This window comes from Hemibagrus wyckioides, linkage group LG03 (genome assembly GCF_019097595.1).
Source record: "Hemibagrus wyckioides isolate EC202008001 linkage group LG03, SWU_Hwy_1.0, whole genome shotgun sequence".
In the NCBI taxonomy this organism is placed as follows: Eukaryota; Metazoa; Chordata; class Actinopteri; order Siluriformes; family Bagridae; genus Hemibagrus; species Hemibagrus wyckioides.
Genome location: NC_080712.1, coordinates 32942646 through 32966385, shown reverse-complemented (window position 1 = coordinate 32966385; position 23740 = coordinate 32942646). Strand labels below are relative to the sequence as shown.

The following is a 23740-nucleotide window of genomic DNA, read 5'->3' as shown; positions in this document are numbered from 1 at the left end:
TCTGTTGAGTACAGCTCATGGTTCACTGTATTAAAATTATAGTAATTTGTCAAGTGATGTAACATAATGATATGGGAATAGGTGTGTGTGTGGACATTTGCCCTTTTCTGTTTCTCTGACCTTCAAAAGGTCATTTACAATTTTTAGCAGTGTTTGAGAATTCTAAAAGCCATAGACCACTGACAGAAGGACACTAAGACCAAATTCTATACTGTGTGTGTGTGTGTGTGTGGACATTTGCCCTTTTCTGTTTCTCTGACCCTTTTAAGGTCATTCACAATTTTTAGCAGTGTCTGAGAATTGGAAAGCCATAAGCCAATGACAGAAGGACACTAAAACCAAATCCTATACTCTGTGTGTGTGTGTGTGTGTGCGTGTGTGTGTTTGCAGATCCGTGTCTGTACATCCCCCGATTTGCCCACATGTTGGAGTTTGGTGAGAAAAGCCACGAGGTGTCCATGACAGCACTGAGACTCGTGCAGAGGATGAAGAGGGACTGGATGCACACTGGACGCAGGCCTTCAGGGCTCTGTGGAGCAGGTAACCATGCCAACCCCTTGACCTATTGATGCTGACCTTTTTTTTTTTTTTTTTTTTTTACAGATGTCAGGTAGCGAAGAGTGTGAACACCTGCTCACTTGCACACTCGCACACAAACACAATACATAAGGACAGTGTGATGACCACATCTCGATAACATGATAAACACTGATGTGTAAAGGATACACATACTATCATTCTACTGATTTTCACTAGGACTGACCGATGGAGGCCACTCCTCCTTCAGTTTCGAGCTGCTTTCCATTCATGAGTACTTATATTAACATTCAGTATTGTTGACAGTTCAGTTATTGCTGTTCTCCTAGTGGACAGCAGTTTGTACAAGCTAGCAGCCAATCAGAGCAAGCCTTGGAACCTGGAACCCGTGTGATTGGTTAAACTAAAAAATAGTGTGAGGTCCTGGATTTACCCTCGTTTATAAATTAAAAGCATGGCGCAAAGTAACGGAATACTGGTCAAACAAATCCCTCTTCTCATTTTCTTACATTTATTTAGTTTAAACAAAGCGTATTTTTATTATCGTGAAATATTTCTCTACAACGCTTAATTCATCTCATACTGTTCAGGATCCGTGCCACGTTTTATATTTTTTTTAGTTCTCATGCATAAACCTGCTAGTTTTATTGGAATTTCCAGGAACTATTTCCGCACATCTTCTCATCTCTCACATCGTATCCCTCTGAGCTATAATGAGAATGAGAGCCCCCCCCCACCCCCCCTTTGTCAGTTTTTCAGTTTTTTGATCTCTCTCCCCTGTCATCACTCTCTGTCCTGGTTTTCAGGCTGAATAATTCATGCAACATTAATGTTTCAGGAGCCACACTCCGTGATGGGAAGAGCCAGTTTAGGAGAGTTCACATCATGGTGAGAGACCTAAGACACGAGGGCGAGAGAGAGAGAGAGAAACACAGAAAGAGAGACACAGATATGATGGGTTTTCTGTTCTGATCTAAATAGTAGAGACTTAATAGAAAGGCAGTTTTTTTATGCATTTTGCATAAAAACGTTATGAAGAATGCTGATGATTTTTGTCTCGGTCACGTTAGCGGTGTGTGTGATTGGCTGGGTGCTTGTCATGTCACTATACTTCACAGGATAGCAGATAATTTTTTTTATTTATTTATTTATTTATTTATTTATTTATTTATTTATGCATTGCTGTAATCTGTTGTATTTCAAACAGGCAAGTAAGGACCAGAGGAAAAGCGGTGCACTTTCATATATACACTGAAAAAAATATAATTTATATGACATATACACTACATCGCCAAAAGTTTTGGGACACCCCTCCAAATCATTGAATTCACGTGTTGTTTTTCAGGGGTTGGTTTCGGCCCCTTAGTTCCAGTGAAAGGAACTCTTAATGCTTCAGCTTCATACCAAGACATTTTGGACAATTTCATGCTTCGTGGGAACAGTTTGGGGATGACCCCTTCCTGTTCCAACATGACTGTACACCAGTGGACAAAGCAAGCTCCATAAAGACATGGATGTGTGAGTTTGGTGTGGAGGAACTTGACTGGCCTGCACAGAGTCCTGACCTCAACCCCATAGAACACCTTTGGGATGAATTAGAGCAGAGACTGTGAGCCAGGCCAAAAGTTTTGGGACGTCTGCCTTTATATGCACATGAATGTAATATGGAGTTGTCCCATCCTTTACAGCTCTAACAGCTTCAACTCTTCTGGGAAGGCTTTCCACAAGGTTTAGGAGTGTTTATGGGAATTATTGACCGTTCCTCTAGAAGAAGCGCATTTGTGAGGTCAGGCACTGATGTTGGACGAAAAGATGAAATTGTCCAAAATGTCTTGATATGAAGCTGAAGCATTAAGAGTTCCTTTCACTGGAACTAAGGGGCCGAGCCCAACCCCTGAATAACAACACCTGAATTCACTCATTTAGAAGGGTGTCCCAAAACTTTTGTTTTTTTCTAGGTCATGTGTCTGTGATGATTATTTATTCTCACACGAACATTAGAAGCATCCAGCTATAAGATGCTTTACATGTTTTACTTACATAATGATATTGATCCTCTTGTCATTATAAATTTTATTATATTGTAATTAAATTAATTTGTATGATGTTTGATGTGCTGCTGTTTGTCTTGGCCAGGATGCTCTTGAACCTCAGTGTGCTTTTCCTAATAAAATAAAGGCTAAAAGAACATGACTGAGTCGCCATAATTTAACTTCTTAGTCTGATCTAGTCTAATCTAGCTTTTATAGTGAAAGTTGGTTACTGTAGTAGTTTTTATGTTCTGTATAGAAAACTTATCATATTTGTAACACGTATCTCAGCAGTAAGGTGTGTGTATGTTATTGTTTTTTTTTGCAGCTCTGCTGGTGGCTGCCCGTATGCATGAGTTTCGTCGCACCATCAAAGACGTGATCGGCGTCGTCAAAGTGTGTGAGGCCACGCTGAGGAAGAGGTCCGGTCATCAAACACACATACTCCCCTCCCTGTGTCTCTCAGAATCAATAACACTACCAAGCTGTCATACATGCATCTCCGCATTTGATCTGATTGCTAAACTTGATCATGTCCTGCCATCATTAACTCTTTCTAGCCTTAAACCTCAAGTACTGATTACACACATACATCCGAGGCAGAAGAGAGAAAATACACACTAGTCATAAGGCCATAGCGTTGAGTTTGCATTAGCTCCCCCCCTCGTCTGCGCATGAGCACCTGTCACCTGGCTAAGACAGCATGTTAGCACGCCGTCTCTTTTCTGACACGCCCCCTTCTGTGCTGTGATTGACAGGCTGAGCGAGTTTGAGGACACGCCAACCAGCGAGCTGACCATTGAGGAGTTCATGAAAGTGGACCTGGATCAGGAATGCGACCCTCCCTCGTTTAAAGACGGACAGAGAAAGCTCCGGCTGCAGAAGGTCACTCAGAGATCATGAGATCTGAGTTTATATTCTAATGCACGATAAAATTAATACATCACATAATAATGGAAAAGCAGGAATATAAAGATACACTATATTGCCAAACGTTTTGGAATGTAATATGGAGTCGTCCCGCCTTTTGCAGCTAAAACAGCTTCAACTCTTCTGGGAAGGCTTTCCACAAGGTTTAGGAGTGTTTATGGGAATTTTTGACCATTCCTCTAGAACAAGTGCATTTGTGAGGTCAGGCACTGATGTTGTGATGACGAGAATGCCTGGCTTGCAGTCTCCACTCTAATTCATCCCAAAGGTGTTCTGTGGGGTTGAGGTCAGGACTCTGTGCAGGCCAGTCAGGTTTCTCCACACCAAACTCCTTCATCTATGTCTTTATGGACCTTGTTTTGTCCACTGGTGTACAGTCATGTTGGAACAGGAAAGGGTCATCCCCAAACTGTTCCCACAAAGTGTGAAATTGTCCAAAATGTCTTGGTATGAAGCTGAAGTATTAAAAGTTCCTTTCACTGGAACTAAGGGGCCGAGCCCAAACCCCTGAAACACAACACCTGAATTCACTCATTTGGAAGGGTGTCCCAAAACTTTTGGCACTATAGCGTATTAGAGAGGGATGTAGATGAATATAAATGGATTATAAAGGGATATTAGAGGCTGTTTACTGGCTGCTATATTCCTGTACAGCATTTTCAGTACATACCTATCAGTATGAATAGTTCACTCAGAAACAAAGTGAACACAATTTCCCACTTTCTCTGAGTTGTGTCATTTTTGCCTGGACTGTAAATTTCAGGCATGTTATGAATGAATAAATAGTGTGTTTTATATGTAGAGAGCTGTTTTGCTCGTGGGGTTGAGACAGAAGTGTGTGATTTGTTTTTTTTTTCCTCCAGATTGAGGAGGAACTGGCTAAGAAGATCGATGACGTTCAGGGTAATGTAATGCATTTGGGAAGAGGATGTGTGTGTTTTTTTGTTGAATAAGTTCACTAAGCTTGATGTGTGTGTATGTGTGTATGTGTGTGTGCATGCTCTTAGGTGAAATCTGTGGCTATCAGGACGAGATAGAGAATGAGCTGGAGAGCAGTCGACCAAAATCCAGAGGGATCTACGGAGCCTATGCAAAAAATGGTACACACACACACACACACACAGAGATTTCCAGTCTCCCCTCTCACATTCCACTCCGCTTTAACACCTTATCTTATTGACGTATCTCGTGAAAGTATTTTTATTGTGTTACGCTGCTGTACAGAAACATGCGTCCACACTCCACTGCTGGCTTTCACGTGTTTCTGTCTACACCAGCTCAATCTCGGCCCAATTAACACTTCATTACAGAGAGCTGCGATGGCCGTCCTCGTGTTTGACAGTGATAGCTGAAGAGGGCTAATTACTCTGTGTGTGTGTGTGTGTGTGTGTGTAAATGTGTGTGGATGTGTAGCAGTGTTGTTGGTAATGATCGACTCTCCACACAGCGGTGCTTTGAATAAAAGGCCAAATAAAGCAGGATTCCCGGTTTAATTAAAAAAAATCCCCCATCGTTAAGCTCGTTAACTGAGCCGTAACGACGCACTCAATCACTCACAGTAACAATACACAGCGGCACGGCTGAATGGAGCAAATGTCAGCGATGACACCGCCGCTCCGTTTCATTCTCTGATGATCTGCTCTGCTGATTTCCAATAAACTAATTAACAGGAGAAGGTTAATGATGTTGCTTTTCATTATTAGAGACATTTTTCCCTCCTCTCTCTTTTGTGGAAAAAAAAATATTTTAAAGTAACAGTTCTCAATTTAGCTGAGACATTTTTCACCCCGTTTATTATTGCACCCCCTTTAGATTACTGCATGTTCTGCTTGTGTTACGATACTGAGCATCTGAACACTCCTTCACATACATTAGCTCACAGACACGCCCAAGACAAATGAAGCCACGCCCAGTTTTCTTGGCTTTGGCATATCTGGGATTTGCAATTTTCTGTTTCTTTAGTTTTTCTAAATGTCAGATCATGCTAAACGTATAATGCAAGCCGTCGCATTTCCAGATGACGCCGTCTCTGTGACATCGTCCTGCGTGCGCGATCTCGATGACGAGGGTGAGGATGAAGACCTGCGTGCGGCCGCGTCTCATCTGAACACGGATCTGCCCTGCCTCGGTGATGGAGAGGAGTGCGATAAGGAGCGGCAGGAAGCGAGAGAGGAAGAGCGAGACTCTCTGACCAAGCGCCCATCTCTGGAGGCTCTGCTTGGGCCACTGCCCACCGCCGCCAGCCTCGGCCTGTCCGACTCCATCCACAAGTGCGTGGGAGAGGAAAAGGAGAACGAGAACGGTGAGGAGGAGCCTCGTCTCAGCCTTTAATCAGCCTTCACTCTTCACACTCCAAGCGGTTCAGTTCTCATTTTATATTTTAGATATTTTATTTTTTTGTTAATTTATGTTCATCTATTCTACACCATGACTCCATGTTACCATGTCCGTATCATTATAGAAACTTCTTAATTAGAAACCAGCCATTAATTAATTAAAGTAGTAGTAAAAAAATAGCTGATTAGATAAGTTATGATGCTTTTGAATTTATTTATTTATTTAGCTGGTCAGTATAAGGACATTCTGAGTGTAAGCTAGCTAATGGCCAAAGCTAACAGTTTAGCAAGACAAAAGGCGGGCTCAGCAATGGAGAAAAGCAGACGGAAGTGTTCCTCTCAGATGTGGTGGTGAAACGTGTGTGGAATTCTTTAGTAAACCTTTAAAATCAGGAGTTTCATTTTTCATCCATTTTTTTTAAATAAATGAAAACCTCTTTTTTATGTTAATAGTATATCATTTAATATAGTGGTGTTAGATAATTTATGGGTTAGCGTAAACCTCACAGATTAGCACATGGTGTCTGAGCAGGCAGCTACTCCTTTTGGTGGCCGTGGGGGCGGAGCCGGCGTTCTGATTGGCCGTGCGTGACCGTTATCGGGTCTTTGGATTGGCTGCTCGGTCTGCAGCGTCTTTCATTAACCCCTGTGCTCTTTGAAGCAGTGAGTGCATGCAGCATGCTGTCATTAGTGCCTTCACTTTCATCTATCCACCTTGCGTGTGTGTGTGTGTGTGTGTGTGTGTGTGTGTGTGTGTGTGCTTAGCGTAGGCTGAAGCTGCCCACAGAAAACTCATTACTCTTGTTAAAAGGGTGGACCGCTGCGTGCTTTCAGTCCGATTAGAACCACAACGATCGTCCATCAATCCGTCAGCTGGGGCAGAGCGGAAAATCAGAAAACGCTCCGTGAAAAAAACAAGCAGATGTTTCAATCCGAGCTGGAGGAACGTCTCCGAGGCCTCCGGTGGAGTCCAAACAGCTGCTGAGATTCCAAATGTAACAGCAATTTGATGCGTATTAATCAAGAGTCTGGAGCTAATCCGTTTAGCTGGGAATAACTGCTGAAATGAAAGCGTCTGAATGCGAGCGGTCTGTGGCTCAGTGTACAGGAGCTGTACCTTCTCCTGCGCTGAACTGAATGATGGGATTGTTCAGGCTGTGAAGGACGTCATGGTCCAGATCTAGGAAGCAGACACACTTTATCTCTTACAGATGCTGCCTCAGTGCTGAGATAAACACGTGGAAATCCATCTCCAGAATTAGATAAACACGTGAAAGTCTATCCCTATTATGAGGTAAACACATGAAAATCCATCTCCAGGATGAGATAAACACATGAAAAGCTATCTCCAGGATGAGATAAACACGTGAAAGTCTATCTCCAGGATGAGAGAAACACGTGAAAGTCTATCTCCAGGATGAGAGAAACACGTGAAGGTCTATCTCCAGGATGGGATAAACATGTGAAAATCCATCTCCAGGATGAGATAAACATGTGAAAATCCATCTCCAGGATGAGATAAACACGTGAAAATCCATCTCCAGGATGAGATAAACACGTGAAAATCCATCTCCAGGATGAGATAAACGTGAAAATCCATCTCCAGGATGAGATAAACACGTGAAAATCCATCTCCAGGATGAGATAAACGTGAAAATCCATCTCCAGGATGAGATAAACACGTGAAAATCCATCTCCAGGATGAGATAAACACGTGAAAATCCATCTCCAGGATGAGATATATGCGTGAAAACCTCGTTTGGATGAGATAAACACGTGAAAGTCTATCTCCAGGATGAGATATACGTGTGAAAAGCTCATTTGGATGAGATAAACACTTGAAATCTATCTCTGGGATGAGATAAACACTTGAAATCTATCTCTGGGATGAGATAAACACGTGAAAATCCATCTCCAGGATGAGATATATGCGTGAAAACCTCGTTTGGATGAGATAAACACGTGAAAGTCTATCTCCAGGATGAGATATACGTGTGAAAAGCTCATTTGGATGAGATAAACACTTGAAATCTATCTCTGGGATGAGATAAACACTTGAAATCTATCTCTGGGATGAGATAAACACTTGAAATCTATCTCTGGGATGAGATAAACACGTGGTTTGGGTCTGTGAGAGCACGGGCGTGTGTCTGAGCTGAAGACTGAAATGGATTTTTGAAGGCTTCGGCCTTTAAAATGGAAATGAAGAGAGAATTTTTTTACAGAAGGGTAAAGAGCAAAGGGCACTGTCACTGTAGGTTCTAAGGGTGTGTGTGTGTGTGTGTGTGTGTGTTGTTTCCTTTCAGAACTCTTTAGTCAGTATTTTTGTCCGGTCCTAACACAGACTGTCTCTTGAGATAATTTTATTAAAAGCTAAGCCATTGCTACAGACTTAGTTAGGTGTGTGTGTGTGTGTGTTGGTTGATTCAGTTACAGTGTGTTTGTGTAGACAGCCCTTGGTGGATCCTGTGTGTTATTTAAGTCTCTGAGCTGTCAGATTGGTCTGGTGTGTTTAATCTGTGTGTGTGTGTGTGTGTGTGTGTGTGTGTGTGTGTGTGTGTTTCGACTGAGATAGGATGAAGTGTCACAAGGGCGTGACCTTCAGGGATATTTTAGGTCACTTTCATTTTCTGGTCATCTACAGAGATGACAGACAGACACACACACACATATGTTGACTGTGTGCTCATCAACATTTACATCAAGGGTCGTGTTTATTTTCAGAAAGCAGTCATCACGTGACACCACGCTGTAAAGAGAGGATTTTAGGAATTTAGTAATAATCAGTGGAACACACACACACACACACACACACACAGAGGGTAACTGTCCATCTGGCCTTTTAAACCTGAAGCTCAAACATCTGTTCACATCCCTGACTGACAATCAATACACACAATGAATGTCATCCACTGTCCCTCCCCCTGTCTCTCTCTCTCTCTCTCTCTCTCTCTGTCTCTTACTCTCTCTCTCTCTCTCTCTCTCTCTCTCCTTCTCTCTCTGTCTCTGTCTCTTACTCTCTCAATGAAGGGAGGAATGGAAGATATTTGAAAGAAAAGTCTTTGGGAGTCAAAGAATAAAAAGGAAAAGGAAACACTGAAAAAGAAAGAAGGAATGAGAGAAAAAGTCAGAGAGAGAGAGGGATAAATAATAAAACATGAAGAATAGAATAGAGGGAAGCATAATGTAGAAGGTGGTAAATATATGAAAGTACAAAAGATATAGAGAGAAAGAATAAAAATAAAGAAAAGTGAAGGAAAGAGAATGACAGTAAGGCAGAGAGAGAAAGACGGAAAGAATAAAGAATAGAGGGAGACAGCAAGCAGAAAAAAAAGAATAATAGAAAACAGAAGGAGAGAGAAAGACAGAGAAAAAGAGAAAGATGAAAAGAGACAGAGAGAAAGAGATAGATAGAAAGACAGAGAGAGAGACAGAGAAAGACGAAGAAAAAGACAGAGTGAGTGAGAGAGAGAAATGCCATCATCTCATTGATGGCATCTCATTCTCATCATGTTGCTGATCAAAAAGAGATGTGAGTGCAAACAGGAAAGTGTGACCATCTGTCCACACACACACACACACACACACACTGCTGCTCCTGTTCATTGTTTGAGCTGTCCGCCTTCTGAAGAAATTACATCACAACACACAACACACTGCTAGAGTTTCATGCACGTGCACACACACACACACACACACCAAACACAAAGGGGCTCTCCAGGCTTTCTGCATTCCGACTGAGCAGCTGTTTGACTTTAAATGGGACGAGAGACAAAGCAGGGTGTGGTCATGCTGGGATGAGGTGAACCCTGAACTCTGGAGTGTGTGTGTGTGTGTCAGTAACTGTATAATATCATTATTAAAGTAATCCAACCGCTTTTAAATCACACTTCGTCTCTGTGCCTTGTGTAAGCTTTACATTCATACTTTTTATCATTATTGTTCTGTGTGTGTGTGTGTGTGTGTGTGTTTTACAGCAGGAGGCTCTTCTTTTTCCCCCCTCCAGTCTAAGCACTGTAGATGTGCAGCATATTGTGGAAAGACTTGTCTATTCGTCCCCCAGGACTCGTCTTTCTCTCGCTCGCTCTTTCCTTGCTTAGGGCAGTGAAGAGGATAGGAGCAGGTGTGTGTGTGTGTGTGTGTGTGTGTGTGAGATAGGGGTTTCCCACAGGAGGTTGCAGGGGTCAGATGGAGTCTGCTGTTAATCGGCACCTCTGCTTATTTCATATCAGAGAGAGAGAGAGAGAGAGAGAGAGAGAGTGTGTGTGTGTGTGTGTGTGTGTGTGTGTGTGTGTGTGTGTGTGTTATTTAAAAACTCAGTGTTCAGGTCAACACATTGTCTGGATCAGATTTCTTTTTGTTTGCTCTGAATGAGTGTGGAAATTGGCCACTGAAGGGGAATAAAGGCAGTAAATAAATATATTTTGCGCTTTTTATTTTTAACGGATTTATTTATTTATTTATTTAAAAATGTATATTTATTAAAAGTCTATACTGTTTAATTTTTAAAAAATTTTTTTAAAGAAAGCACAAAATAGTCCTGCAGCTCGACTTATCCTAAAGTAAAAGTGATGGTCCTGCTGAGACGATGTCCATTGCACGCTGGTGTAAGTGTAGATAGGAACCAGTTTACAGTGAATAGAGGAGGAATAATAAACTGGTCATACTGGTGAGACGGGTCAACTGTTTCAGTTTTAAATTTATATTGGATGAATGCAGTCATAACAGAGGATGGTGTGTGTGTGTGTGTGTGTGTGTGTGTGTGTGTGTGTGTGTGTGTGGAGAAATGTCGGAGTAGCAGGTAAAACAGGTGAAGAGTCCTTTGGACTGAGATGAGTTGAGAGACAGAGAAGGAGGGAGAGAGGAGAGAGAGGGAGAGAAAGAGGGGAGAGATGGAGTGAGAGACAAAGAGATAGAGACAGAGAGGGGAGAGAGAGAGAGAGAGGGACAAAGAGAGAGAGAGAGGGACAGAGAGGAAAGGAGGAAGAGAGAGATTAGAGAGAGAGAGGGAGAGGGATAGAGAGAGAGAGAAAGAGAGAGGGGGAGAGGGAGAGAGGTTAGAGAGAGAGGGAGAGTGTGTTAGTTTTGTCTGTGTTCAGAATGAGAAGCAGTCCTGACAGGTGTGTGTTGTCTCCTCTTGTCCTCTCTAATTTGTTACATGTATTACTTCAGCTCTTTCTTCTCTTCTTTCTTTTCTCCCTCTTTGTTCCTTCTGAAGTCAGGCCAGGTGGACCATGATTACAGTGTTTCTCTCTCTCTCTCTCCCTCTCTCTCAGCACCTGGGTTTGCTCCTTCTGTTGTGGTTTCTCTGTTTCTTTTCAACTCTTGTTATATGTAAGTGCAGTAACTAATCTGTGCAGTCTGATGATCCCTGACCACAACAGAGATCAGACATCAAACCCAGATACACATCACAGAGCACACACACACACAGAAGCATACATGAGGGTTTCACTGGTGAAGCATTAGGGCCGTTACGGCTCTGTATCTCTTCTCCTCTGCTACACCCCCCTCTCTGGCACTGATGAGGAGAGAAGTGAAGACACGCCTCCTTTATTGGTAGTGACAGACACAGCACTTTAAAGGCACTGAGGACCTTAATCAGGAGAGACAAGAGCTGAGGCCATTCATCCTTTACTGAGATTAAAAGACATAGAAGCCACACCTCCTTCTCTTAGTGACAAGCACTGAGGCCACACCTCCTGCTCTGAGTGACAGGCACTGAGGCCACACCTCCTCTGAGTGACATGCACTGAGGACATGCCTTCTGTAAGTAACAGGCACTGAGGCCACACCTCCTTCTCTATATGAGAAGCATTGAGACCACACCTCCTTCTCTAAATGACAAGCACTGAGGCCACAGCTCCTTCTCAGAGTCTCAGGCATTGAGGCCACACCTTCTACTTTAAATGACAAGCACTGAGGCCACACCTTCTTCTCTAAATGACAAGCACTGAGGCCACATCTCCTTCTCTGAGTTACAAGCACTGAGGCCACACCTCCTCTAAATGACAAGCACTGAGGCCACACCTCTTCTGAGTGACAAACAACGAGGCCACACCTCCTTCTCGGAGTCTCAGGCATTGAGGCTATGCTTTTGTAGGAAAGGCAGAAAAAAATCTATTAAATAAATAAATAAATATTTTGACCATTGTTACATTCTGCCACTGTGAAAATAGCATTATTATTATTATTATTATTATTATTATTATTATTATTATTAATGATATCAGTAGTAGTAGTAATAGCATTGTACCAACTGCAGCATTTTTCTTCAGCTCCACTGCTTCCTGTTTAAAAAGTTAACCCAGAGATTTGGGAGCAGAGACTGGAGATTAGAGCAGAGTTCATTTCTTTCTCTCAGATTCTTACACACTCCAACCTTCTCTCTTCTCTACATCACTAACACGGAGGGGGGGGGAGAGATAAGGAGTGCAGGAAGTGTGTTTGGAGAAGTTCTGCACATCATGGAAGTCTTGTGAATCGTTGCCAGAAGGCCTTGGGCTTTTTTTGGAAGAGGGGTTAGAGGAAGAGAGATGAGGAATGGAGGGAGGGGAGGAAGTGGGGAAGGAAAGAGGGATGTAGAGGAGGTAGTGGGAGCCCTCAGGCAGGCACACACACACACACACTTTAACTCTCAATTACAGTGACCTCGGCAGGAAACTGTGGGCATGGGTGGCCTGCATATAATCAACAGACACAGACACACACACACACACACGCTCCGCATTCAGACTGGCAGAACTTGCTTTTTTTTCCACATAACACATAACCCAAATCACTATACACTGGACGCTAGCAGTTTGGTGGTCTTGACGGCTGGTTGCCATGGTTTCATGATAGCACCTTGCTACAGCTAGCGGAAAGTGTGATTTCTCTTACAAATGTCACACATGCTGGTAAATTTGCATCTTCCAGTTTTGAATCTTTATTTATTTATTTAAAATAAATCTATCTGACCACAATGAGGCATTCAAGCGCAGTCTTTTGAGTTCAGAAAGTCTTCATGTATGATGTGTTTTGATTTACAGAGCAGACATCGGAAGGCGGTGAGCTGGACCTGAGCGGGATCGACGACGATGAGCTGGAGTGGGTGAGTGTGAGGTGTGGAAACCGGGAAAATCTCGTCGCTCAGCCACTTTTCCGAAGGTTGAATGATAAATGTGATGTGTGTGATCTGTAAAAGCCTCCCGAGCGTTAGCGCCCCAGCCATGATTAGCGATTGATTTTAGTGTGTGTTAGTCATTAGGAGCATTAGCACACACACACGCCGTGACATTTCCATCAGAGACGCTCATTTACACAGGTGTGAGTGAAAGGTGAAGCCTGATGAGATACCTGCCTCGCTTGTGTGTGTGTGTGTGTGTGTGTGTGTGGACAGCACATCAGTGTACAATATCTGCCTTCTCTCTTATCCTCAGTACATCCTCAATGAGAAGGAGGTGGAGGTTAAAACTGAGCTCTGGATGCTGGAGAACGCAGACTACCTCAAAGAACAGAAAGGTAACAAAAAAAGCACAATATTTTTTTAAATCTAAAAATTAATTAATTAATTAGATTGGATAAATTTAATTGATTGAATTGGATTCACTTATTTTCATGTTTAAACCCAGTTCTCTGTAAAACTGACCAAGTTGTAAAGCCATATTTGTGTGTGTGTGTAGAAAAGGAGGAGAAAATAGCAAAGGAGAAAGAGCTGGGTATCTACAAAGAGAAAAAGGTAAAGTGTTTGTTTATTCATTCATTCATTCATGTTTGTTTGTTTATTTATTTATTTGATTTTCTCTTAATTATACCTTTAATACAAGACTTAACAAAGCACTTAGGATCTCTGTGTGTGTGTTTGTGTGTGTGTGTGACTTTTCCAGCCAAGGAAGCCATCTCAAAAGCGTGCACCAATCAACGCCAGCACGGCCAACGAGGCCATCGAGAAGATGCTGGAGCAGAAGCGGATCTCCACGAAGATCAACTACGATGTCCTGAAGGACCTGAACCGCTCGAGCGTGAAGAGCTCTCCACCCGAGCCCAAGGAGTCTCCGGGCCGCTCCGTGCAGAAGAAGACAACGTCGACGCGGCCGAGCAGACTCAACGACTTCTCCACCAGTCTGGCTGCACCAGCAAGCCACTTCGGCAAGAGGTGCTGCGTTTATGACACACACACACACACACACAGACACACACACCCCTGCATGCTGTCTACTGTGTCCCTGTGTCTGATCTTATAGTAGTACATGCTCGTGATGCTGCTTTATATACACCTTTATGTGATGTAGCTGCTGTTTCACTCTGAATGTAACAACCAAAACTCCACCCACAGTCGACTCCACCCACTCCCTCTATACAGCACAAGTTCTGAGCACACACTTCAGTTTGAAGTAGCATCGTGAGACAGAGTTCCCTGTGTAGGAGGCTGTAGGTCAGTTTGATAATGATGATGATCTGACAGTGACAAAATCTCAAATCACAATAAAAGATAAATAATTATGATGCAAAATATAATAGCGTCCTGTGAAGTGCTGTCTGTGAGTGTAGAAGATAAAAAGCAGGTCTTCCTTCATTTACACACACACACACACACACACACACTTTCTCCCTGTATATTGTGATGAAGCGGTACTAATCTCCTCACACGGGCGCCAAAAAGCGGAAAATTGTTCGGTCACTTGGTGGTCTTTGGCTTAAGCCTCACTGCAGAGGCACACACACACACACACACACACACACACACACACACACACACAAACACTCTCTCCACACACACGGTCTCATGCCGAGTTAATTGAGTTGGTGAGGCAGTTTTTCTTCCAAACTGACTTTCAGTGCTGTTCTTTCAAACTCCCTCTCTCTTTCTGTCTGTCTCTCTCTCTTGATTGTTTCTCTCTCTTTCTGTCTGTCTCTCTCTCTCTGTCTGTCTGTCTCTCTCTCTTTTTGTCTGTCTCTCTGTCTGTCTGTCTCTCTCTCACTCTTTGTCTTTCTCTGTGTCTGGCCTTCTCTCTCTTTGTCTGTCTTACACTCTCTCTCTCTCTCTCTCTCTCTCTCTCTCCGTCTGTCTGTGTCTCTCTATCTCTTTGTCTGTCTCTCTCTGTTTACAATGTGTGTGTGTGTGTTTGTGTACACACAGTGCTCTACCCCAGTCTATATTTAGTGTGTGAGGATTTTGAAGTTATTCCCCTCACACACTCCACACACACCCTTGTGGGAAAACATCTGGGCTTAACCCTCAGTGTGCGTGTGTGTGTGTGTGTGTGTGTGTTTAAAGACATATTGTTGTATTATGTAAATGAGATCAGAATTTTAAGTGAACTACACTTTGCTTTCTGTGGCTGATGTTGGGGTTCAGTGCATATACTTCATAAAGGCTGTAAAACCTGTGTGTGTGTGTGTGTGTGTGTGTGTGTGAAATCAAGACAAATAGAAACTTAATTACAGTCAGATACAGTTAAGATTGTAATTATGTACTTATGGGAAATTTAACTTTATCTACATCTACTGTGTGTGCGTGTGTGTGGGTGGGTTTGTGTGTGTGTTTGTGTGTTTGTGTGTGTGTGTGAGAAAGAGAGAGAGACAGGCAAGAAAAAGATGAAATCTCTCTTCAGATATATTTCTACATTAAGCTTGAAATCCCCAGTGCTGTTAAACTTCATGTTTAAACCTTTTTTCTTTCTCTTTCTCTTAAACTCTCTCTCTCTTCCTTTTTCATCATTTCTTCCTCTTTCTTATCTCTCTCTGTCTCTCTCTCTCCATCTCTCTGTCTATCTCTGTTGTCTCTCATCTTTCTCTTTACATCTCTCTCTCTCTCTCTCTTTCCCTGCCTCTCTTTCTTTCTCTCTGCCTCTCTTTCTTTCTCTCTCTCAACTGAATGGTTGATGTGAATGGAGTGTATTAAATCATTTATTATAAAAGTCACCTGCTTTTTTCTTTGAATGGACACACACACACACACACACACACTCAGAGTGATGCACCTCAGTTCTTTACTATTTATTCTTCGTGGTACATTCAGTATTTATTTGATTTATTCCTTCACTTGGTTTCATTGCTCCACCATGTCACGCTTTCTCTGTCTGTCTCTCTCTTTTTGTCTCATCTATCTATCTATCTATCTATCTATCTATCTATCTATCTATCTATCTATCTATCTATCTATCTATCTATCTATCTATCTATCTGTCTGTCTGTCTGTCTGTCTGTCTGTCTGTCTGTCTCTCTCTCTCTGTGTGTCTGTTTGTCTGTCTCTCTCTTTTTGTCTCTCCCACAGTATGTCTGTCTCTCTCTTTCTCTCTTTCTCACTCACTGAGCTTTTCTGTTTTAATCAGCTTACTGCCGTTAGCTTTAACTCTCCCGAGAGAGAGAGAGAGAGAGAGAGAGTCTGACAGAGTGAAAGAGAAAGACGTAGCATGAGATGATTAAAAAAGGAAAAAAGTGTGTGTGTGAGAGAGAGAGAGAGAGAGAGAGAGAATACATATCTTACTATTATTAGATCAGATCAGATGGAAAGGAAAAAGGGGAAGTCAGTTCCAGCAGAAGCACACCTTTCTAATGGATGGACGCGAGTGTGATTAGTTTGTAGTTACTCATCACGCCACACTGACGTATCATCAAACCCCTAGCACAGGAAGCAGACAGCAACGGGTCTATCTTCCACATGAAATGAAAGAAAAGAGGGAATTGATGAAAGGAAAAACAGAGCAGAGAGCAATTAGCTAATCTGTAGAAAGGAACTTTATCATCAGAGAGAGAGAAAGGGGGATGAGGGGATGAAAGGGTGAGTGATGAAGGAAAAAAAGAAAGGCTGGAATCAGTAAAGAGGTACAGCAGAGGGGGGGGGCACAAATAGCAGGGAACTGAAAGAAAAAAGTAGGTAGCAAAGGTAAAAACGAGGGAGAGGGAGGGAGGGAGACTGACAGAGGGACAGGGGAATGACAGAGAGAGAAAGACTGACGGAGAGAGAGAGATTGACAGAGGGATTGACAGAGAGAGAGACAGACAGAGACTGAAAGAGAGAGTCAGAGAGAGAGAGAGAAAGAGAGCAGAATTCAGACACAAAGTTTGTCCTATTTCTGATGTTTGTCCTCTGTGTGTCTGTGTGTGTGTGTGTGTGTCCTTGTTATCATTTAAAACACTGTGTGTGTTCACAGCAGGTAGAGGGAGCATCATGTAGTGTGTGTGCGTGTGTGTGTGCGTGTGTGTGTGCGTGTGTGTGCTTGTGTGTGTGTGTTAGCTTGACTTTGCTACAATGGAAAAAAAAATGTTATTAAATTCATTATTAAACAACCTTATTGTTGTGATTATTCATATCATACACCTAGACACAAGGTCAGAGTTCACGGGGGTCATGTCACAGAACAGCTTTCTCAGTGATGCCATCACTAACGAAGACCACGAGCAGGTCCAGCGCTGCGAGCAGGTCCAGCACCGTGAGCAGGTCCAGCACAGCAAGTTCATACACTGAATCTTCTTCATGCTTCGGCTACATTCAGCACTTACACTTTCTCTTCAGAGGTCTAAAGTCAGTTTGTGTTTTAACTGTTAGAGCTGAGAGTAGACTGTGTGTATAACACTGATTTGTGTGTGTGTGTGTGTGTGCATGCACAGATTGTTTAGCACCTCACAACTTTCTTGGCCTCAGTGTTGCTCTGCCAAATGCTGCTTCACTTCCCAGAATGCACTACAGCATGAATAAAGGTGTGTGTGTGTGTGTGTGTGTGAGAGAGAGAGAGAGAGTCCTGAGAATGTGTGAGACTTTTAATGAGTCAATAGACATATATCAGACTTCCTGTGAGTGTGATGCATCTGGTAGAAAGCTGTGTGTGTGTGTGTGTGTGTGCAAGTGTGGGTGAGAGCGAGTGGGAAAGAATAAAGAGCCAAATCCCAGAGAGATCAGAGCTCCTGCATTCGCGCTTGGCGTCTGATTAAATCCGAGTCTGATGTTTTTTATTTACTTTTTTTTTTTTTTTATCGCACACGCACGTTTGCATATCTTAAAATCCGTGGAATAATAATTAGCTCGTTAACGGCGTGCGCTTTAAAAAAAAGAAAAGAAAAAAAAGAAGTGTGCATTAATTGAGTATCGGCTCATTAGCATATGTTTCCCCAGTAATGTATTATTTGTTTGCTCTGAAGTCTGTCAGTTTCTCCATGAAAAAAAAAAACACTGAAGCGTTAATTATAATGAGATTTTGAGAAGCTCGGCGGTTCAAGGAGTAGTTCATGATGGGGACCGGTGTATAACGTCCACGCGGCCTCCAATTTAGCATCGGGTCTAAATGGAGTGTGTGTGTGTGTGTGTGTGTGTGTGAGCTCACAAAGTGCTTTTGAACTTCAATATCGTTTGCATTTCATCTGATGGAGATTTGGAAATTCTGTTGTTAATGTGTGTGTGTGTGTGTGTGTGTGTGTGTGTGTGCGCGCACTCTCCAGGTTACGACCGCTGATCTCGACACAGCCCGCTAAGAAGCCGGTCCTGGATCAGGTGTGTATGTATGTGTGTGTGTGTGTGTGTGTGTGTGTATGTGTATGTTGCTTCTGCTCTACTACTGACCCCAGATCAGACTTCTTCATGTTAAAGCACTCTGAGAGTTTATAGAAAACTCTATAAAAGTTGATTCTTTCACTGTTCTCAGATCAGTCACTTTAAAATTCCAACTGATTTAATAAGGAATTGGGAATAGCGGGAATTTTTCTAGCTCTCTGATCCTCAGCGGTCATCTCACGAGATCAGATCAGAGTCACGTTTCATCAAAACCCTGTGTGCTTCCCTCTGCAGCTGGTGTCCGAGGCTCCCGAGGCTCCTGCTGTGGTTACCCAGAATGCCGTGGTGGTGGAGAGCGGGCCTGTGACGTATGAAGACCCGGGAGAGGAGGAGGAGGAGGAAGAGGAGGAGCAGTGCGTCAGTGCCATGCAGCTTATGGGAGGAGACGGTCAGTCTACACACCTCAATCATGTGCTGATTATCACCTGTACTGAATTCCACCATCAAACACACTGTCCACCTGATTATCACCTGTACTAAACACACTGTCCACCTGATTATCACCTGTACTAAACACACTGTCCACCTGATTATCACCTGTACTAAACACACTGTCCACCTGATTATCACCTGTACTAAACACACTGTCCACCTGATTATCACCTGTACTAAACACACTGTCCACCTGATTATCACCTGTACTAAACACACTGTCCACTTGATTATCACCTGTACTAAACACACTGTCCACCTGATTATCACCTGTACTAAACACACTGTCCACCTGATTATCACCTGTACTAAACACACTGTCCACCTGATTATCACCTGTACTAAACACACTGTCCACCTGATTATCACCTGTACTAAACACACTGTCCACCTGATTATCACCTGTACTAAACACACTGTCCACCTGATTATCACCTGTACTAAACACACTGTCCACCTGATTATCACCTGTACTAAACACACTGTCCACCTGATTATCACCTGTACTAAACACACTGTCCACCTGATTATCACCTGGACGCTTCAGTAATTATCCTGATTTATGTTTGTTTTGTTTTTTTTGCAGAGTATGGCTATGATTTTGACGAAGAGGATTGACTTTAGTGCCGCTGTGTGCTGTGTGTGAGAGAAATGGACTGCTAAAGACACAAGCTGCTAACACTGCGCGCACACACACACACACTGTTCTGCTGCTGCCTTGTACTTGAAGTTCAGTGCTGCTGATATTATACATCGTGCATTCATACGTGTGTGTCTCATTTCTTTGAATTGTGTGTGTGTGTGTGTTATCCCTAATAATGTCCAATTAGTGAGACAGGGAGCATAGAACAATCTTCAGCTTGTGTGACATCTCTGGTGTGTGTGTGTGTGTGTGTGCACGTCCGGGTGCTTCCTGTAATTATATTAGCGTGACGCACATGGAGCCAAATGATTGCTCATGGCCATGTGCATCCAAATGAATTAGACTTTACTGTGTGTGTATGCGTGTATGTGAACGCAATGCTGCTAATCCAGGTTCCAGTTTGTGGCATGTTCATATAGTGTTCATTTTTTTGTTGCTAATTTTGTGACACTGAACATGATCTTATGATCTTGCTCAGGAGCTCTGACTAAATACATTACACACACACACACACACACACACTATGTTTACTGTTATTATTATTATTTACAGATTAGTGTTGTGTTTTTTTAATCTGTACTGTGGATCTTTTCACAGTTTTGCCTTTGTGTCTTGTCCGGTGTTGACCGATCGTAACCAGAGTGAAATAAAAAAACAAAGGGAAGTGACTTTGATGTGTGAGAAATATTACTGATATTTTGTAATAAACAATAGAAAATAGTTATATTAGCTTTTAACTCATTTATAAGAGACAAAGACTTAAAAATTCATAAACACCAGGCTTTATAGTTAACCCGAAATTTTATGTAGCTAGCGTTAATGGAAACGCTGTTGCCATGGATACATCTCCACCTTGCATTTGATCTTGTGCTGTTGGAGTGAAGGCTGGCCCGTGTGATCCGATCCAACAGACGAACTACTGTTGCTCAAATTGCTGAAGAAGTTAATGCTGGTTCTGATAGAAAGGGGTCAGAATACACAGTGCAGGACAGTTTGTTGTGTATGGGGCCGCATAGCCACAGACCACTCAGGGTGCCCATGCTGACCCCTTCTCCAGAGCTCAATCCAATCCAGCATCTGTGGGATGTTCTGGACAAACAAGTCTGATCCATGGAGTCCCCACCTCGCAACTTACAGGACTTAAAGGATCTGCTGCTAACATCTTGGTGCCAGATCCCACAGCACACATTCAGGGATCTAGTGGAGTCCATGCCCTGATGGGTCAGGGCTGGTTTGGCAGCAAAAGGGGGAGCAACACTATATTAGGCAGGTGGTCATAATGTTATGTCTGATCGGTATATAAAGTCTCTGTGATGATGATGATGATGATGTTCAGTTGATTATTTATTCTATTACAAGCCTGTGAAAAATGTTGTACATAGCATATTGCATATCCTACTGCAGAGTGCTAATGGAAAGTGTAGAAAGTGGGGAAAACAACATCTGCCTGAATGTTTAGTTTGTTTTACGTTTTGTCGTGTAATTATTTACTGCTGCTTCTCTCTTTAAGGTTTTCTAAAATCCCAACCCAGTACTTCAGAGCTCTCCCGTTCCATCACTGTCTCTGTTTATTCATTGTTAAAAGAATTTGCGTATGTCTCCCTCTAGTGGTCAATTACAGGATCTACACAAAGACAGTCCTGGACTCCTGCCTCCAAAAAATAAATAAATAAATAAATCAGGGTCTTAAATATAAGCAAATATATCTCACATCTCGTATTATTAGATCATTAAAACTATATAAAACTGATTTTACTCAGTTTTTAAACATTTATTATTATTATTATTATTATTATTATTATTATTATTATTATTATTATTATTATTATTTTACTGGCACTGACTCTATCGGTGGTTCATTTCCCTTCTTTCGAGAAATAATGCTAGAAAATGCTAGAAAGTGATTAAAAAAAGATTATTTTGAGCTCCATTACAGTAATTCATTTCAGAGGTTCTCATATATTCTGTTTATTAGAATTTTAAATCGCAAATACTATATAAATTAGACTTTATAAACTAGACTATTTTTATGCTAAGAAATGTTTAAATTGACTATACATGGATACGAAGATATAAATTACTCTTGTGCAATAGGAAAACAATGGTATTTGACTGTATATTAAAATGTGCATGCACATGCCTGACTGGATGGGTAGCAGAGCATAGCAAAACTAAAATAATAACATAAAAATAAATTAAATAAATAACGAAATAAATTAGGAAATAACTAATTAACTAACTATAAATTAAAAAAATAAAAATTTAAAAGAGAGAAAGAAAAGAAAATATAACGAAATAAATAAGGAAATAACTAACTAACTAACTAAATAAAATAATAAATAAAAAGAAAAATGTCATCTGCAAACATCATTGTCCAAGGAGACTCCTGTCTGACCTCCTCTGACAACTGGTCCATCACCATAGCAAACAAGGAGGGGCTCAGAGCCGATCCCTGATGCAGCCCCACCTCCACTCTGAACTCCTCTGTGTGCCCTACAGCACACCTCACCACTGTCCTGCTCCTCTCATACATGTCCTGCACCACTCTGACATACTTCTCTGCTGCTCCTGACTTCCTCATGCAGTACCACAGCTCTTCTCTTGGCACCCTGTCATACGCTTTCTCCAAGTCTACAAACACACAGTGCAACTCTCTCTGACCATCTCTATACTTCTCCATCAACATTCTCAGAGCAAAAATTGCATCTGTTGTGCTCTTTCTGGGCATGAAGCCATACTGCTGCTCACAAATTTCCACTACCTTCCTTAACCTAGCTTCCACTACTCTTTCCCAGAGCTTCATTGTATGGCTCATCAACTTTATCCCCCTATAGTTGCTGCAACTCTGCATGTCACCCTTATTCTTAAAGATCGGCACTAATACACTTCTCCATTCCTCAGGCATCTTCTCACTCTCTAAAACCCTGTTAAACAGACTAGTTAAAAATTCCACTGCCGCCTCTCCTAGACACTTCCAGACCTCCACCGGGATGTCGTCAGGACCAGCTGCCTTTCCACTTTTCATCCTCTTCAAAGCCTTCCTGACTTCATCCTTTCTAATCTTATCTACTTCCTGTTCCACAGAGTTCACCCCTTCTACTCTTTGTTCCCTCTCATTTTCCACATACTCCTTCCATCTCCTCACTTGTGAGCACCTTTCCATCTCTATCCTTAATAACTCTAACTTGCTGCACATCCTTCCCATCTCGATCCCTCTGCCTAGCTAACCTGTACAAGTCCTTCTCTCCATCTCTAGTGTCTAACCTAGTGTACAACTCATCATATGCCTTCTGCTTGGCCTTAGACACCTCCCTCTTCACTCTGTGCTGTAACTCCTTGTATTCCTGTCTATTCTCTTCAGTCCTGTCCATGCCCACTTCTTCTTGGCTAACCTCTTCCTCTGAATACTATCCTGAACTTCCTCATTCCACCACCAAGTCTCCTTATCTTCTTTCCTCATTCCAGATGACACACCCAGCACCTTTCTTCCCGTCTCCCTGATCACTTCTGTTGTAGTTTCCCAGTCATGTGGCAGCACTACCTGACCACCCAGAGCCTGCCTCAACTTCTGTCTAAATTCCTCACAACATTCCTCTTTTTTCAGCTTCCACCACTTGTTTTTCTTCTCTATCTCTATATTTGATCTCTGCTTACAGACCATCAAATTCATCCTACACACCACCATCCTATGCTGTCTGGCTACACTCTCTCCCACTACCACTTTACAGTCACTAATCTCTTTCAGATTGCCTCTTCTACATAGGATGTAGTCTACCTGTGTGCTCCTACCTCCACTTTTGTAAGTCACTCTATGCTCCTCCCTCTTCTGAAAATAAGTGTTAACCACAGCCATGTCCATCCTCTTATCAAAGTCCACTACCATCTGTCCTTCAGGGTTCCTTTCCTTAACTCCAAACTTGCCCATCACCTGTGTTCCCCTCACCAACATGTCCATTAAAATCTGCTCCTATCACCACTCTCTCACCTGTTGGAATACTCTCTACCACCTCATCTAATTCACTCCAGAATCTCTCTTTCTCCTCAAACTCACAACCTACCTGTGGGACATAACCACTAACAACATTCAACATCACCCCTTCAATCTCCAACTTCAGACTCATCACCCTGTCTGACACTCTCATCACCTCCAGAACATTCCTCACAAACTCCTCCTTCAGGACCACACCTACCCCATTTCTCTTATCATCCACACCATAATAAAACAGCTTAAATCCTGCTCCTATACTACGAGCCTTGCTGCCCTTCCACCTGGTCTCCTGTACACACAGTATATCCACCT

General features: G+C 42.4%; 1 protein-coding gene across 3 annotated transcripts in view; it reads left to right on the top strand.

Moving 5' to 3' along the window:
- Nucleotides 1–20137, top strand: part of brf1a (BRF1 RNA polymerase III transcription initiation factor subunit a) — a 34792-nt gene extending 14655 nt beyond the window's left edge. The window contains exons 7-20 of one of the 3 annotated variants that reach the window (XR_009204336.1): nucleotides 391–540; nucleotides 2896–2989; nucleotides 3326–3452; nucleotides 4361–4400; nucleotides 4505–4597; nucleotides 5515–5799; nucleotides 12865–12926; nucleotides 13255–13336; nucleotides 13498–13553; nucleotides 13702–13970; nucleotides 17143–17258; nucleotides 17429–17518; nucleotides 18254–18305; nucleotides 18600–18685. Coding sequence is in view for 1 of the 3 variants with exons in the window: in XM_058386176.1 (XP_058242159.1) it covers nucleotides 391–540; nucleotides 2896–2989; nucleotides 3326–3452; nucleotides 4361–4400; nucleotides 4505–4597; nucleotides 5515–5799; nucleotides 12865–12926; nucleotides 13255–13336; nucleotides 13498–13553; nucleotides 13702–13970; nucleotides 18254–18305; nucleotides 18600–18753; nucleotides 19384–19415 (1496 nt within the window). In the remaining 2 variants the exon portion in view is untranslated. Of the gene's footprint in view, nucleotides 1–390; nucleotides 541–2895; nucleotides 2990–3325; nucleotides 3453–4360; nucleotides 4401–4504; nucleotides 4598–5514; nucleotides 5800–12864; nucleotides 12927–13254; nucleotides 13337–13497; nucleotides 13554–13701; nucleotides 13971–17142; nucleotides 17519–18253; nucleotides 18306–18599; nucleotides 18754–19383 lie in introns of those variants that run through there. The other 2 variants (XR_009204335.1, XM_058386176.1) reach the window with 2 other exon arrangements.
- The last annotated feature ends 3603 nt before the right edge of the window (nucleotides 20138–23740 follow it).